Source organism: Sinohyriopsis cumingii, chromosome 4, assembly GCF_028554795.1.
Source record: "Sinohyriopsis cumingii isolate HCF-2022 chromosome 4, ASM2855479v2, whole genome shotgun sequence".
NCBI classification, from domain to species: Eukaryota; Metazoa; Mollusca; class Bivalvia; order Unionida; family Unionidae; genus Sinohyriopsis; species Sinohyriopsis cumingii.
The window spans coordinates 90,859,129-90,875,259 of record NC_142964.1 but is presented as its reverse complement, the minus strand read 5'-3'; the positions used below and the strand labels follow the sequence as shown (position 1 = coordinate 90,875,259).

General features: G+C 33.8%; 1 protein-coding gene across 3 annotated transcripts in view; it reads right to left on the bottom strand.

Moving 5' to 3' along the window:
• The window catches only part of LOC149801657 (uncharacterized), a 54,457-nt gene that overhangs the window by 14,130 nt on the left and 24,196 nt on the right, over positions 1-16,131 (bottom strand). For all 3 annotated transcript variants that reach the window (XM_089955924.1, XM_089955923.1, XM_089955926.1), the window contains exon 3: positions 1,003-1,375. In XM_089955924.1, the coding sequence (XP_089812050.1) occupies positions 1,003-1,375 (373 nt within the window). The remainder of the gene's footprint in view (positions 1-1,002; positions 1,376-16,131) is intronic.

The following is a 16,131-nucleotide window of genomic DNA, read 5'->3' as shown; positions in this document are numbered from 1 at the left end:
ATGCATCATAGGAGTTGGTTATTTATTTTCAATGATAAGTAAACTTTATCAAACTGTTCCTTGCACGTGTATTATTATAGCAAAACTCCCACAGCTGTGGACGAGCAATCCCCAGTACATAAATATTTCTTCTCTGTAACACCCTCAATAACCTTTCCAACTTTTTCACTGAATTTCGTCCGATTCTTAACTTATTCTTAGGCCACACAAAGACACGAGTTATCAAAATAACCCGCTTCGTTATGTGGGCGGTATAGTAAATATACGAACTGTGCAAAGGCTTCTGGAAAAAGGCAGGTGGAAAATAAATTTATTAAAAAGGGGTTTTTTTTGTTGTTTACCTGGAACTGCCAAAACACTGGTCTTAGTTAAAATAAAAGGGCTTACAGTCTCCATCAAAAATACATGAATCCATAGCAATGGAATCAAAGATAATTCTATAAATTTCAAGTGCTCTATCTCCTTGAACTCGTTACTCAATGATCTATAGCAATTTGTTTAATAATATCTTTATTGAATGCTTGATATGATATTTTCTAACCCTGACCATTATTTTTGTATCTGAGATTGCATGACTTGTTCAATTTGATCTTCCTATGCCATTGTATAATGTACCAGGACTATATGTTAAATTTCATAATATAAAGGTGTACCAGCGAACTTTTCTTTTAATTTCTCCAACTTAAATCTAAATATCAAAATAAAAATTGTTCACATCATATTTATAAACCAATTTTGGTTTTTAACTTTTCATCTTTCTCAAACTTTTAACATTAATCAAAAACTGCATGTAAGTTATTGATACACAACCGTAACATGTTTTACTTTGTGGATGGACTCAACAATTTACAAATTGAAATTATCACTTACTCTGGAAATGTTCTAAGAAACCTTTACATCGTGTGGTGATCTCTAAAGAAGTATCTCAGTGCGACAATGAAAATTCGATCTTATACATAAATCGATCTACAAATCAGTCGTTGTACACAATTGTGACCCTACCTGTTCTATACTTCCACTGTAAGACACAATGAGTGCAGGTTAGATCTTTGGGAAGTTGTATCTGAAGCAAGTTAAGTCCAGCTTTGAGATCATGATATTGGTGATTGTCTTTATCATCAACACTCAACAGATGGCGAGAAAAACATTCTGATGTCACCGGTTCTGATGTATCGTTATTTGGACACAGTCTAAATTCAAAATAACCTCCACTCGCGATAGTAAGTTCAACCACCACATCTATAACACTTTCAGAAAGATAGGACCGTGGTATCAGTCCGCGAGCAAATTTACCACCCGTCTCGTGGTCACGTGGTTTGGCATCCCATGGATCTCCACATACTCCACATTTACCTCCATTCTTTGACCAATGATGCTGAAAATTGAAATATATATGAATGTAGTAATACGTTCGTCCTATCGGAGGCTAACTTGAATGTTACCTTTTGGGAATTGGGTAGAAAGAAAGAAATAAAGGAACGAGAATAATCAACCAGCCTACTTTGTTTTGGGAATTATGATACATTTGATATTCTTTGTTTAAAAGATTGAATATTATTGAGATTGAATGCGGTAAAAGATTATCGTCTACACACTGTCTCCTGGAGTTAATACGCCGTAACCAAACGAAATTCTGCAATTTCCAGTATCGGTGAATAAGACAAAACAAAACTTTTTATAGTTCTTGATTCAAGTGAATATAAAATAAGCTGGCAAAAGACTGGTCTAAACAACAGCTTAAAGTCGTTTCGTGAATTCAAGACACCTTTCTGCATGTACATAAGGAAATCTCACTTTTTATTTTTTTTAAAAAAAGAAAACATTGTTGCTCTAATTGAAACTAAAAGTGTTCTAAAGACTGGTCTTTGGTTTTCATTCGCAGTTTGAAATGGATAAGGAATACACGTGTCTTGTTCTTAATCAGAAAGACTTATTGGATCATTTTAGGATATTTAATAAATAAATAAATAAATAAATAAATAAATATCACATATCTATCTATCATATGATTTTACATTGTCTTGACCATTTTAAATATGACACTGCAGTATTTCATTGTTTCAATGCAACACTGTTGTATTTTATTCATCCAAACAATTTTCATTGTAATACATAAGTATTACATTATCGTAACCTTGTTTAATGTAACTCGGCAGATTTACATTATTCTAACCATTTTCAATGTAGCACTGCAGTATTACGCAATCGTGACCAGTTTAAATTTAACATTTCAGTATTAAATTATCTTGAAAATTGTAATGCATTACAGATGGCTGATTTTCTGTCCACTGCTTAGTATCAAATTTTATTTCCTTATTATGTACACCAGTTTCGGAGTTATCATCATAAATTCAAATTCTATTTTGGAAAACATACTTTTCCAGAATGTCATCCAAACATACATGTGCACACAAATATGAAATGTGAACTGCATAGATCAGATTTTAAAACAATCATATTTTTCTACACAGTTCAGTCTTTTAAATAAAATCATGTCTTTTATTTTGGATGGCATGTTCATGAAAATCATGTTTTATATTTTTAAGCACACGTTCGTGTAAATGATACAGAACAATAGGTGTTTAACTTAGTTATTTTGTTTTCTTTTCGAAGAGACAAATTATCCTTACTACGCACGAATGTTCCGATTTAATTAATAAAAGGAAAGATCAAAAGTTCTCTTCATATATAAGTTTAAACCATTTTTCCATACAGGTATTTATTTTTGTACTTGTCGTAGGATATTTTGTCTTTCAAATAGTGTCTCATTACTTGAGCTCTACAAAGCTGGTTCTAGAATAGCCCTATTCAGACTTTATTGCACTAAAGGACAAATATTTAAAAAAAAAATACAAAGCTTCCTTCCGTACTCCTCCTAAAGTCATATATTTTTCCCTACATCCTTCATTAAGGTAACAACTTTCTGCAAAAGTCATATTTAAAGTAACGGCATTATTATACGTGTATACTGTTTCTGGAATATATATTGTTATTTTTACTCTGAGTGAAACAAAGAAGTAGCTTCACAACATCGGAAAAATCTGATCGATGAAGACGTGAATTCAAACGTTATATTGTTTTTAGTTTTACCGCAAAAATAACATCAAGATGAAGATATTGCATTGAAAGACGAGGTACCTTCCAGAAAATCACGAAGGATCTGAATGGGGCCTATTACTGTTTATATTCTCTGTCCTACTTTTAATTCATCACAGCAAATGTCCATGACTTGAATTTGCATAAAAAGAAGTACATTTTAAAAGTTAATAATATAAATGTTCATTAAATTCCAACACGGGTAATATTAGATATCAACATGAGTAAAATTAAATACCTACATGGTAAAATTAAATACCTACATTAATTAAAATTAAATACCTACATGAATTAAAATTGAATACCTATGTGGGTAAACTTAAATGCCTACATGGGTACAATTAAATACCAACATGATAATATTAAATATATACGTGGCTAAAATAAAATACCTATGTTGTTAATGTTAAATACCAACATGGTAATATTAAATACCTACATGGTAATATTAAATATAAGCATCATACAAATAAATACATACGTAGGTAAAATTAAGTACCAACATGGAAATACTGAATGCCAACAGGGTAATGTTAAATACCAACAGGGTAATATTAAATACCAACAGGGTAAGATTAAATACCAACAGGGTAAGATTAAATACCTACATGGGTATTGCTATGATATTGAAGTTCCAGAATCGTGAACATACAGGCAAAGCAAACGTCTATAAACAACACTGAGCCATAACGACATATTTTATTTCACTTATCCATTTTTAAGATGTTGAGTTTGTTTTTTGACAATTTATTTATATTTTAGATAAATTTCTCTTGAATACATCATATAACGGGCTATTTGTTTCTAACAGACAACGTTATTTATAATCAGCTATTCAACATACAAAGGACCGAAAAAGTTTAAATGAGGCATAATGCCTTGCTCTAGTGTATAATTTGAAACCGTTAGTCTGCACTATTCGAATTCGAGACACACAGACAGACTGGACATTCTGCCAGCTAAGCTATCGCGTTCCTTCATTCGTTGGTTGTGTGCTATAAGGAAGATGGGTAATGAGACATGTGTCATAAACACATCAGTAGAGTACTTGTCGGCGTATTAAATTTTGCTTCGCATAATTTATCTGTTATAAACAAAATTTTCTATTATGATGTATAAATAAAGTCGATTCCTAATTAATGAAGATTTTGAGTAAGATATGGACCACGCTGCGCATCATGCATTTGCTAGTCGGATTAAGATTGTGACATGCGTTTTGGACGCACAAAAAAAGCATATCAATAAAATCTGCGCATGTTAAAGCATGCTAAAAGGAATTGAACATTTTAAAACCTAATATTATTGTTAATTTCAATGCAGAACGGGGCTTTAAATTGTTTTATATTTGCAGCATGACAGGTAGCTGATGATGTCATTATGGTATCTCATGACGTGATTCATAACTGAACCTCACCACTGCGAAGACGCTTCCGTGGCTAATATGTAAGACCGAAAGACTAATATTGATTTCGTTTTAGAAAATCCAGTTTATTCTTCAATATGCTTAAAGTGAGAAGAATTTGCCCTTGGATGCTAACATGGTAAGAATTTTCGTCTTTTTAAGTTGAAAGACTTTTACTCACACACTCATACACACACACACACATGACACAGCAAATTCGAGTGTATTATGCTTGCTAGCATTAATCACTGCTTCTTGTAATAATATTTAGATCGGAGTACTTCATTTTTCAAATAAATCAACAGTGCTAATGATATATTGTAATAATGTTCATATATCAGACCACATATACGTGTTTGCACTGACGTTATTAAAATTTTGACCTCAAGTGACAATCTAGCTGATATCAAAGAAAAAGCTGTCATTAACGTTGTCATAGTTCAAAGTGAAGATGCCAAAATTGTATTCGGATTCCCATTTGCCAAGTCATTGTACAGAACAGTCCGTCCACTGACCGAGACTTTGGTGTAGGGGGAATGGTAAAGTTTCAAGTAATTGTTTATAACAGTTTGTCCACTGTATAAGTCTTTGATGTAGAGGAACGATAATGCATGAAGCCATTGTTTAGAGCAGTTTGTCCACTGTATGAGTCTTTGGTGTAGAGGAATGACAACGCATCAAGTCATTATTTAGAACAGTTTGTCCACTGTATGAGTCTTTGGTGTAGAGGAATGATAACGCATGAAGTCTTTGTTTAGAGCAGTTTTTCCGTTGTATGAGTCGTTGGTGTGGAGGAATGATAACACATCAAGTCATTGTTTAGAACAGCCAGTGCACTGATTGCATAAAGGAATGGTACAGTTTCAAATCATTGAACAGGCAGTTTGTCGTAGAGAAATGGTAACGGTTCAAGTACGTTGTTCAGAACAGTCCGTCGACTGACTGAGTCTTTGGTGTAGGGGAATGGTAAAGTTTCAAGCACGGATATAAAGGGTGGAAATAATGCAAGTGGTTCTAAACAAGGCAACATACTTCCGAATGTTTCGTATCAATGTTTGAGAAGTGAAAAGAAAACAAATATCATAGCATACGAAAAGAAAATTAATATCGTTTCAAAACACAAAAGAGTAATGCAACAAATAACGGGTAGAGCGAATACTATACAATCCATACAATAGTGTGTGTGTGTGTGTGTGTGTGTGTGAGAGAGAGAGAGAGAGAGAGAGAGAGAGAGAGAGGAGCTTAAAGTTCAGATTAGCCAGTACAAAAGAAACATATTTAAACTTGACGACAATAATCACTTCTTCTGTTCTTCTTCTGTCGCAAAAGAATATAGTTTTCTGATTCCAACAACATTTTCAAATTCTATTTATTCTTAAAAACAGCAAACCTATCCTCCACAATCAAGTTAAAAAATTATTTGATCCACCTGTCAAATAGACATAAAAATGGCAATAACAGCTGCCTCGCTTGGCGCTCAGCATTAAGATGTTAGTGTTAGGACTAGTCGGCCTGGTGTCAGGATAATATGACTGGGTGGGACATAATGCTATATGTCTGCGGCATGATGACCCAGTGCTAGACATCACTATAAACTGCCACACTGCAGACATCGTAGAGATAAGACTGAAAAATTGTTAATGATATGTTAAAAATCCCAATCCACCTGTTACGTCTAATCATTACATTTAACGAACTATTGCGTCTTTTGCGCCGGAGAGTTTAAAAACGTTATGATTGGAATGGTAGTAGAAGTTTGTTGAATCCATTTCAATATAACAGCATTAATCACAGGGGACGTTAAAGCTGGTAGCCAGGCGCTATGTCTTTTGTTGTACTAGTTTGCTTCCGTATCTTCTACGTCACTGTGTCCACTGTTTTATAAAATATGGCGTCGCCATTGGCTGTCTGTGTTGAATAGTGAATACTGGACAATACTTTCAAGGAAACTTTATTTTCAATGGTCTGATATCAGATACATCCAGGTACGAAACATTCGGCACCTTTCGGCCTGCAAGAGTGTTATGGCCATGTGATATTTGAACTTAGTGTACAAATGTTAGATATGGTGATACGTCGTAAAAGCTCTCTATTTCTTTATAAATTCGTATTGTTCATGGCTATCGAATACTCTTCGTCAAGACAACACATCGGCAACTGCAAACCTATTAACAAAATTTTAATTAATGTATTTTCAAAGAGTTGTTTTGTTTGGTTATTTGTTTTTAAAATTTCTTTATATTTTTCTTACTTGAAACATACGAGGAGGGTGAAGTTATCAATTGGTCGTGACTTTTTCAAGAACAAATTTCAATTACTAATACTAGCTAATATGACAATGTTATGTTGCTTTGTCATAATACTAGCTAAAAAGACACTATGTTACATTGTAATAATACTATCTAATACGAGACTGTTACTTTACATTGTCATCATCATCATCATCATCATCATCAGTCTCATGACCTAGCGTGGTCGTCGAGGCACTGTGCTGCTGAACATCTGACCAGTTCCCTCCACTTGTCTCGATCGTGTGCCAATGCCTGGGTCTCCGTAAAACTTTTCCTGGTCCATTCTGTGATGTTGTCAGTCCACTTTTTTCTCTGTCTACCTCTCCTTCTGCCACCCTGGACGCTGCCCTGCAGGACTGTTGTGGATATACTGTTGGCTCTAGTGACATGGCCACACCATTTCAGCTTTCTATTTTTTACGGTGGTGAGGAGGTCCTCATATTGGCCTACTTCGCGCCTGATGGTGTTACGCACTTCTTCATTTGTGATGTGGTCCATGTAAGAGATGCCAAGGATGGTTCTGTAGCATCTCATTTCAAGTGAGTGGATTCTTCGTTGTAATTCTGCTGTCAAGGTCCATGCCTCACGTGAGTACAAAAAGACTGAGATGACTAGAGCTCGCAATAGTCTGATTTTAGTTTTCAGATAGATATTCTTGTCTCTCCAGATGGGTCTTAGCTTTGACATAGCTGCCATTGTTTGTGCTGCTCTTGACAAAATTTCTGCTCTTGATACATTGTCATAAGAAAGCTAATATGACAGCTATGATACATTGTCATATTACTAGCTAATATGACACTGCTATGTTACATTGCCATAAGAAAGCTAATATGACAACTATGATACATTGTCATATTACTAGGTAATATGACAATGTTATGTTACACTGCCATAAGAAAGCTAATATTACAACTATGATATATTGTCATATTACCAGTTAATATGACACTGTTATGTTACATTGTCCTAAGAAAGCTAATATGACAACTATGATACATTGTCATATTACTAGCTAATATGACACTGTTATGTTACATTGCCATAAGAAAGCTAATATGACAGCTATGATTCATTGTCATATTACTGGCTAATATGACAATTATGTTGCATTGTCAATATACGAGCTTGAGTTTACGTAGGACAGACATATGTATGTTTTGCATAATAACACACTTCAACTCATGACGTTCCAGTTTGTATTTTGAATGCAGTCCGATAATACACACAATTTTAAAATTAGAAAAGAAATTAAAAAATATAGGTAAAGATTCTTAACACATACTGAACACTACATACATTTTGACCTTCATTTTCAGAACTATATACGACGAGTCAAAATGATTCAGCTTGAGTTTTGAGAATAGGCCGGTATTCGACACAATATCAGATAAATAGTTTGCAAGAATACACTTTAGGAATTTAAGTAATTATATAAAAGTACATACCTCTATTCTACCTTAATTGCTACTACTACTGTTGCTGCTAATACTACCATTACCATCACCAACACAACTCCAACTACTAATGCTACTATATCATTGTTATTAATGTTGTCTTCTTTATCACCAATTACACGCATGAAATAAACAATGTCAGCAAAACTGAGAGGGAGAACTACACATGATGTTACTGTTATTACTGCTATTGACACAGTTACAACTGATATGATGTAATGTTGGCATTGCTCTACACCAAACACTCAATCAGTGAACAAACTGTTCTGAACAAGGTACTTAAAACTTGACCATTTCTCTACAACAAAGACGCAATCAGTCGACGCACTGTTCTAAACAATGACTTGAAACTCTACCATTCCCCTACATACAAGACTCAGTCAGGGAACGGACTGTTCTGTATTATGACTTAGCAAATGAGTATTCCAATAAAATTTAGCCATCTTCACTTTGAACTATGACAACGTTGATGACAGCTGTTTCTTGGATATCAGCTGGATTGTCAGTTGAGGTCAAAATATTAATAATGTCAGCAAATATGGATATGAGGTTTGACAGATGAACATTGTGATTAATGTGAGAAAGCATGATGAACTAGATTTTTGTGCCATTGTAACACGTGTGTGTGTGTGTGTGTGTGTGTGTGTGTGTGTGTGTGTGTAAATTTAACTAGAGTTTTGTGCCATTGTAACACGTGTGTGTGTGTGTGTGTGTGTGTGTGTGTGTGTGTAAATTTAAAAGACAAATATTCTTCCCAAAGCATCCAAACGCAGGTTGAATTCTTCTCACTTTAAGCAAAAACGCATAATAATTATTCGGTCTGCATAGAAATGTAATCGTGGATTGTGTCATGAGATTTCGTGATCATATAATTAGCAAGCCGTTGTACATTACATATAAATCAAATTGAAAGTACCTTTATCCATTCAAATTAAAACTATAATCGGTTCATTGGACCGAAGCAGCAATCGAACTCGGCAGCCCCTTGGAGTCAACAGCAGGAAGAGGCTAGAAAAAATGCCCTTAATATTACCCGCGTCACCTTTTATCTTGGTCAGCAAAGGACGTAATGATGGGGATCCCTGCTTAGACATTGAAAATTTAACAAGAGGACAAAGGTGATGCACACACCATCGAAACCAAACAAGAGAGGGACTATATTATCACCTTAGAACTCAAAAGGACGAATAATAAAACAACAATAAAAGTAACACCAAAATAACCAAAATTACACCAATCAATTAAACACTGAAAAAAGGGAATAATAAGTTATGTTCACAATACCTAAGATGCAGAATTTGTTTTAAAACAAGCCGGATAACATTGATGAAAATCTGGGAAAATTCGTTTTCTTTAAAACTCCAACCCTGTTGAAAGTAGCCTAACCGTTGTATGTTATCTAGAACCCATTATCTTAATATAATATATATTTTAACACAAAATTTTAGCGAATTTTATATCCTAATTCTCTTAAAAGTATTTGAAAGTTTCTCTTTAACCATTGCTAACAAACCCACGCGTACAAGTGACTCGAAATCACAACATATGGATGTACCAAAATACGTAGATAGATATATGCAAATATAAACGCAAAAGAAAACAATTATCTTAAGAGACAGAAAATGAATGAGGGGTGGTGTAGATGTGACAGCCAAGAATTGTTAAAAATAATACAAAATTACCATTTTACAGATGTACATGAATATGAACGTATACAGATTTATGGCCGGACACCACTTTCAGACACGACATATTTTGATTTTAAAATGTAATACTGTAACCTAAAATAAGAGCATGTCCAACATAAAACTGTACTTTTACTTGGTTTGATGTTAAGTCTGTTTTCATTTTGTAAGTCAAATTCGCGGTCTTCCGTAAAACCAATCCAGAACAGAAAATCCATATTTATACATTCCTCAAGCCTTGGCCGTTTATAACATTTTGGTGTAAATTACAATTCTCAATAATTTATCTAAAGCTTGCTCTCTGAAATACAATTGATTCTTCACTTCTGTATTGAAAGCACATGTTCGTATTAATAAGTTATCCCAGAATATAAAAGTGGGTTGCAGAACCAATCTACATTGTTTTTGTAAATGTATCTTTACCGACATTCGTTCGTCATCTCAGTCCAACTTAATAAGTAAATAAATAAATCATGTTCTTGCTAGAAGAAAAAAAAACAAAACCTACATATACATGTTTCCCTTTTTTAAAACTTTTTAATACACATTAATGTGTTGATATACAAAGATAATGTGATAATGTCCGATTACAAGCAGCTCAAATTTAAGCCAACGACCCACATCACTCCAAAGTGGTCGTCAACAATAATAAAAATAATGAAAATCGACGATAAACAATTGATTTGGCTTGGTTATTTTTTTCTGGCAGAGCAATACATGTAAGTAATTTAGTGGTAAGACAATTGTAGTGTAGTGCCGTGACCAAGAATACTCCACGGAAGTAATTCGGGGTTGGTCAGATGGTAGGATTCAAACCTATACACTCGGTCACGAGCGCGGCATGCTAACCTTTGAACCACCGATGAGTTTCAATAAGAAGAGGACCAAACTACCTACATGTTATATTCTAACGGCTCATACGGAAGCATATCACAGTTAAAAGTTTCGGTTAAGTACCCAGGAATGTACTCCCAGTCTATTTTAGATCATTTTTTCCTGTGTCCTCTTGGTGTTGACACAAGAGTTAGATCTAGGAATTCTTGCTATGGATATAAAGGCCAGTGTTTATTCTTTAGAATATGAGCTTATGGTGTGGTTGTCTTTGTGTGTTTCGGCGACCGTGTACAGTGAGTAATAAGGTATTGGTGATGATCCGGAAGTGAAATCCGTGTTATATTGCACGTTGGTTTGTTTACAATCCAGCCTCTGAAAAAAATGCCAGTGAACCTATGACAAGAACTTCACCGTGAAGTCATCTTTTAAGGTATTTTAGATCAGCATATGATTTGTATTGATTGTCACACAGTGGTTGTTGTTGTTGTTGTTGTGGGGTTTAACTCCATTTTTCAGCACACGATAGGCTATACATGGCGGCCAGTATTAATGGTGGAGGAAGAACCCGGGAAAACCCTGGAAAGAACCACCGACCCACGAGCTTTCTCACATACCCACATTGGCTGAATCCGAGACTCGAGCCCACGCAGACAGAGGTGAGATGGCAGTGATCCGTAACGGACAGCGCTTTAGACCACTCGGCCACTCGGGGCCCGGTCACACAGTGGAAAGTTCAGAACTGAGAAACAAATGTAGAGAGTATATAGTAAAATTATTTGTGTCATGGGTCATGTTCAGTGCAGTATTGTGTATTGACTTTGAAACTGTAAGAATGAAAATAAAAATAAATAATTAATTTTTATTTAAAAATTTTAAATATCTGTTTAAACTTCAAATTTTAATTTTCACCCCAAAATGCACATATATAATATTTATTGGGAATGATATTAAATAATATCAGCATATATGTACTCCTACCATATACAAGCTATAATGATAGATATTTGTTAAATTTTGTCACGGAATAGTCAAAATGAGACCTTCTTTTAAAATACAAGTAGACAAAATTATGTGTGATATTGTGCCTTTAGGTCATTTAAACTATTTTTTAAGGAGCTCAAGCAGTTAATTTATGTGTTTATGATTGGGTGATTTCTTGAGTAACACACATATACTTGTATAGCTTTCAGTTTGTTTATAAACACAGCTATAGGGTATTTAGTGGGAGGACAGAGATGACAACATTATACTAGAACCTACTCAAGTTCTAAACTAAATCAGTTTAAACTGTCAGAGAATGGAACACATGTCAAACTGATAAAATACACTTTTCCCAGGTATTTATGCCCTCGGATGTAAGAAAACAACAAAATGATGTAAGTTGAACACAAAATGCATTCCATTTTATTGTTTAGTTTGGTTAAGATATTGATTGATGTAGTGCTGCATTGTCATTGTGGCCTATACGATATTATTGTAATTCTAATGAGCCATTTTGCTGTATGCATTATTAATTACTAATAATATTTGTTAACTGACACTCTAAAGATTACACAATAAGTATTCAAACAAATTATTTGAAGTTAAATCTGTACAAATGATCTCAGCAGGGTTACATATCCTAGATGAGCAAATATCCATATATATATATATATATATATATATATATATATATATATATATATATATATATATATATATATATATATATATATATATATATATATATATATATATATATATATATATATATATATATATATATATATATATAGGCTGTCATTGTACATATAGCGAATATGTAAGGCACATTTCTGGCTGTGTGCACTTAAAATATCTCAAAGTATTATTTTCGCCATTAATATGCTTATTTGTTGTTGTTGTTGTTGTTGTAGGGTTTAACGCCATTTTTCAGCACACGATAGGCTATACATGGTGGCCAGTATTAATGGTGAAGGAAGAACCCGGGAAAACCCCGGAAAGAACCACCGACCCACGAGAAACTACTGGCAAGCTTTCTCACATACCCACATTGGCTGAATCCGAGACTCGAACCCACGCAAACAGAGGTGAGATGGCTTATTTATTGTAACATATTTCAATTTAGTACTTTGACAGAGTGCGGCATCGTAGCATCGGCTGATATCTGATTCCACCGAATCAATGAACTTAATAATTGGTAACCAACACTCTTAAAAATACACTAAAATGTATTTTAAACAGATCATTTGAATTATGTTTGCACATTTAATTTTGACAAGTACATTGTATGTGTCCCACATATGCAAATGTCCATCCTTGTTTACAAGTTTTGGAGATCAGAATATCACATTTAGTTGATGATGTAGGATTGATTGCTACCTATAGTTGATCTGTGTGGCCACATTTGGCTGTATTCACTTGCAATATCCAAAATTGTTATTTCCCTCATTAATAAGATTGCTTATGGATTTAAAGGTAATTTTTTTATTCTTTACAATATGAGCTTATGGACTATTTATGTTTCGGCGACATTCTACTGTGAATAATAAGGTCTTGGCGATGATCCGGAAGTGATATATGTGTTCCATTGCACGCTGGTTTATTTACAGTCCAGTCACTCAAAGAAGTGCCGATGACTATGACAATAACTTCACCGTGAAATCAGCTTTTAAGATATTTTAGATTAACATATGATTTGTATTGATTGTCACACAGTGGAAAGTTCAGTACTAAGAAACAAATGTAGAGAAAATATAGTAAAATCGATTGTGTTCTGGTCCATGCAGAGAGAATGATGTCAGAAGTAAGCAGTCTCCAGAGAACCAGGCTACCTATAAGTTATATACCAAAGGCCCATACAGAGAGAATGATGTCAGCAGTTAGCATTCTCTATTAATGATTATTACTGTATGATGCTGTAGATCCAGTAGAGGAATGTACATGTGTAATGTAGCCAGTCACGTTTAACACCAGTATTAAGGACACCTTACAAGAAGATTGTGTGAGAGATTCCGAAGGGTACTTATTCATGTGCTTTTATGAAGAATGCAAAGATAATTTGGTAATAATTATGTAAATTTTTTGTACAGCTAAGATAGCCATGACTCATAAATAAAGTTGTAAATATCTTTGTCAGGGAAGTGTTTTCCTTTGTTCTAAATAATAAAATCCCCCATGTGTTACTAAATCGTATGCAATATCTATAAGCGCTATATTTAACATGCTTTCTTACGGTTTGGAATCAGTACGACAGATGACGCTACTTTAAACTTTACTAATCCTCAAATCAAATGCAACATTTTACAAATTATACCCCATAAAACTGACATACACTGGAAATGAAATGGCAGACATTACAGACAACGCCAATAATTATTCCAGTGACTACTGCGAAGTCGCATATCTTCGCAAGGTAATTTCTGATAAGATCAGGAAACAAAATATGAAGTCCTGAACATTTCATAATAAAAAACGCTCAGATTGCAGTGTTCTTTAAGACGCAACGTTCATATTATCTGTACGTTGAGTTACAGCAAGCAGGAATTGTGTCCATCTTCTTTTAGCTTGAACGTGTACGTTCGAGTTTTCTTTTAAAAATTGCGTACATTCCTTCAAAGAAAAATATTTAAACGAATAACTTCATGAACCGTATTACTCGCTCATAAGTCGAGTTCAACTGCAAGTTGTGCAGACTCAGATCTGCAGGCGTATATTTTTCCGGTAGATATGGGTCTGTGCAAGTTGATGAGCGTAATCACTTGAGCAAACAACATAGACCCAGATCTGAGGCGTATTAAGGTACGGAAGTTCAGGATCTTTGTTGTTTGCAGTTTGACTAGACTTACAAGCGAGTAACACGGTGTTTAATTTTCCTTTCGTTAGTATTCTGAAGAAAAAAATGTTCACTTAACGAATGGTGTTAAAATTAATGTTACAGCTTACTTTAAAAACTTGTTTCTTGAGAAATAATGGTGATATAAAACACAACTCGTGTTAAACAAACCTCGATGCAATTTCATACAGGGAAAGATTGTACGAAAGTATGCAAATGCATAAATCATTCTACTGCTGAGAGTATTCGATGGCTAGGAAAAATACGAATTAAGGAACGGAAACTGAGCGCTGATCTATGACATTTTACGCTATCTTACATCCGTATATTTTTGTTTAATACCACTTGTTAACTCTTTCTCTCTCTCTCTCTCTCTCTCTCTCTCTCTCTCTCTCTCTCTCTCTCTCTCTCTCTCTCTCTCCTCTACTAACATTTCCATACCATACCATTTGTACTATTAATTTCCTCACTCAATTTTAGAAAAACATATACTCGGTATTGCTTTAATTAACCGAAAATCGAACTAATTGTATTGCATTGCAGATAACATGATACCTATGTCTTTGTCATAATTAGGACGACAATCATTCTTACTGTATAACAAGATAGCCTTTCTTTCTAGGGTTAGAAAGAAAATAAGCTTTATATACCTTGATGATGCTAATAATAATAATAATAATAATAATAATAATAATAATAATAATAATAATAATAATTATTATTATTATTATTATTATTATTATTATTATTATTATTATTATTATTATTATGGATTTTTATTTTTTAACGTAGCTTTCATAATTTTTCAAGTCATATCGCTACGATGTCTTCAGTGTGACAGTTTATAGTCTTTGTTACGTTTTAGGCTCTTTAGAACAGTAACAAGAAAAGAGTGAAAACAACAAGCTTTGTCAAATTTAACAAATAATTTATTTCCCTAGAAAAACAAGGTAAAATGAGAAGAAAAAAACTTATGGTTATATGAATCAAATCCAAACATAATCCACGTGTTGTCCAAATATGTCAACAGTTCCTTGTTGAACCAAAGAAAATACTATTCCGGTTTTGAATTCCGAATAAAATTTCAATAAAAGTCTTTGTCCAAGGATTCTGTATGAGCACTTAAATTATTCCAGGGAAAAGAATCAATAATTCCATAAAATAGAAATTCAATTCAAAATAGTCACAACGAAACACCTTTAAGTGGCAATGGTTTATAGCCCAACTGACTAAATTCTCTATAGAAAAGAGTTATTCAATAATTTAAGACACAAAACAGATTCCCGTAAGAGGGTCACATGCTCATGTTTCTAGAACAAGATAGAAGCTTTTTACATGCCTAACATCACGTACTCCCAGTATGGCCTCGACTAAAACCAATGATTTTTACTCCGGGAAAGAATTTTAAAAAATTTTAAAAGTTGGTTACTTCATCTCTTATTGATTCTGAATCAAGGTCAGGAACTAGTCAGCATTAGATACGAAGTTTTTATTATTAGTGTTTACGAAAAAAAACAGTCATGTCAAACTAATTTCTGGAAAATGTCAAATCAAG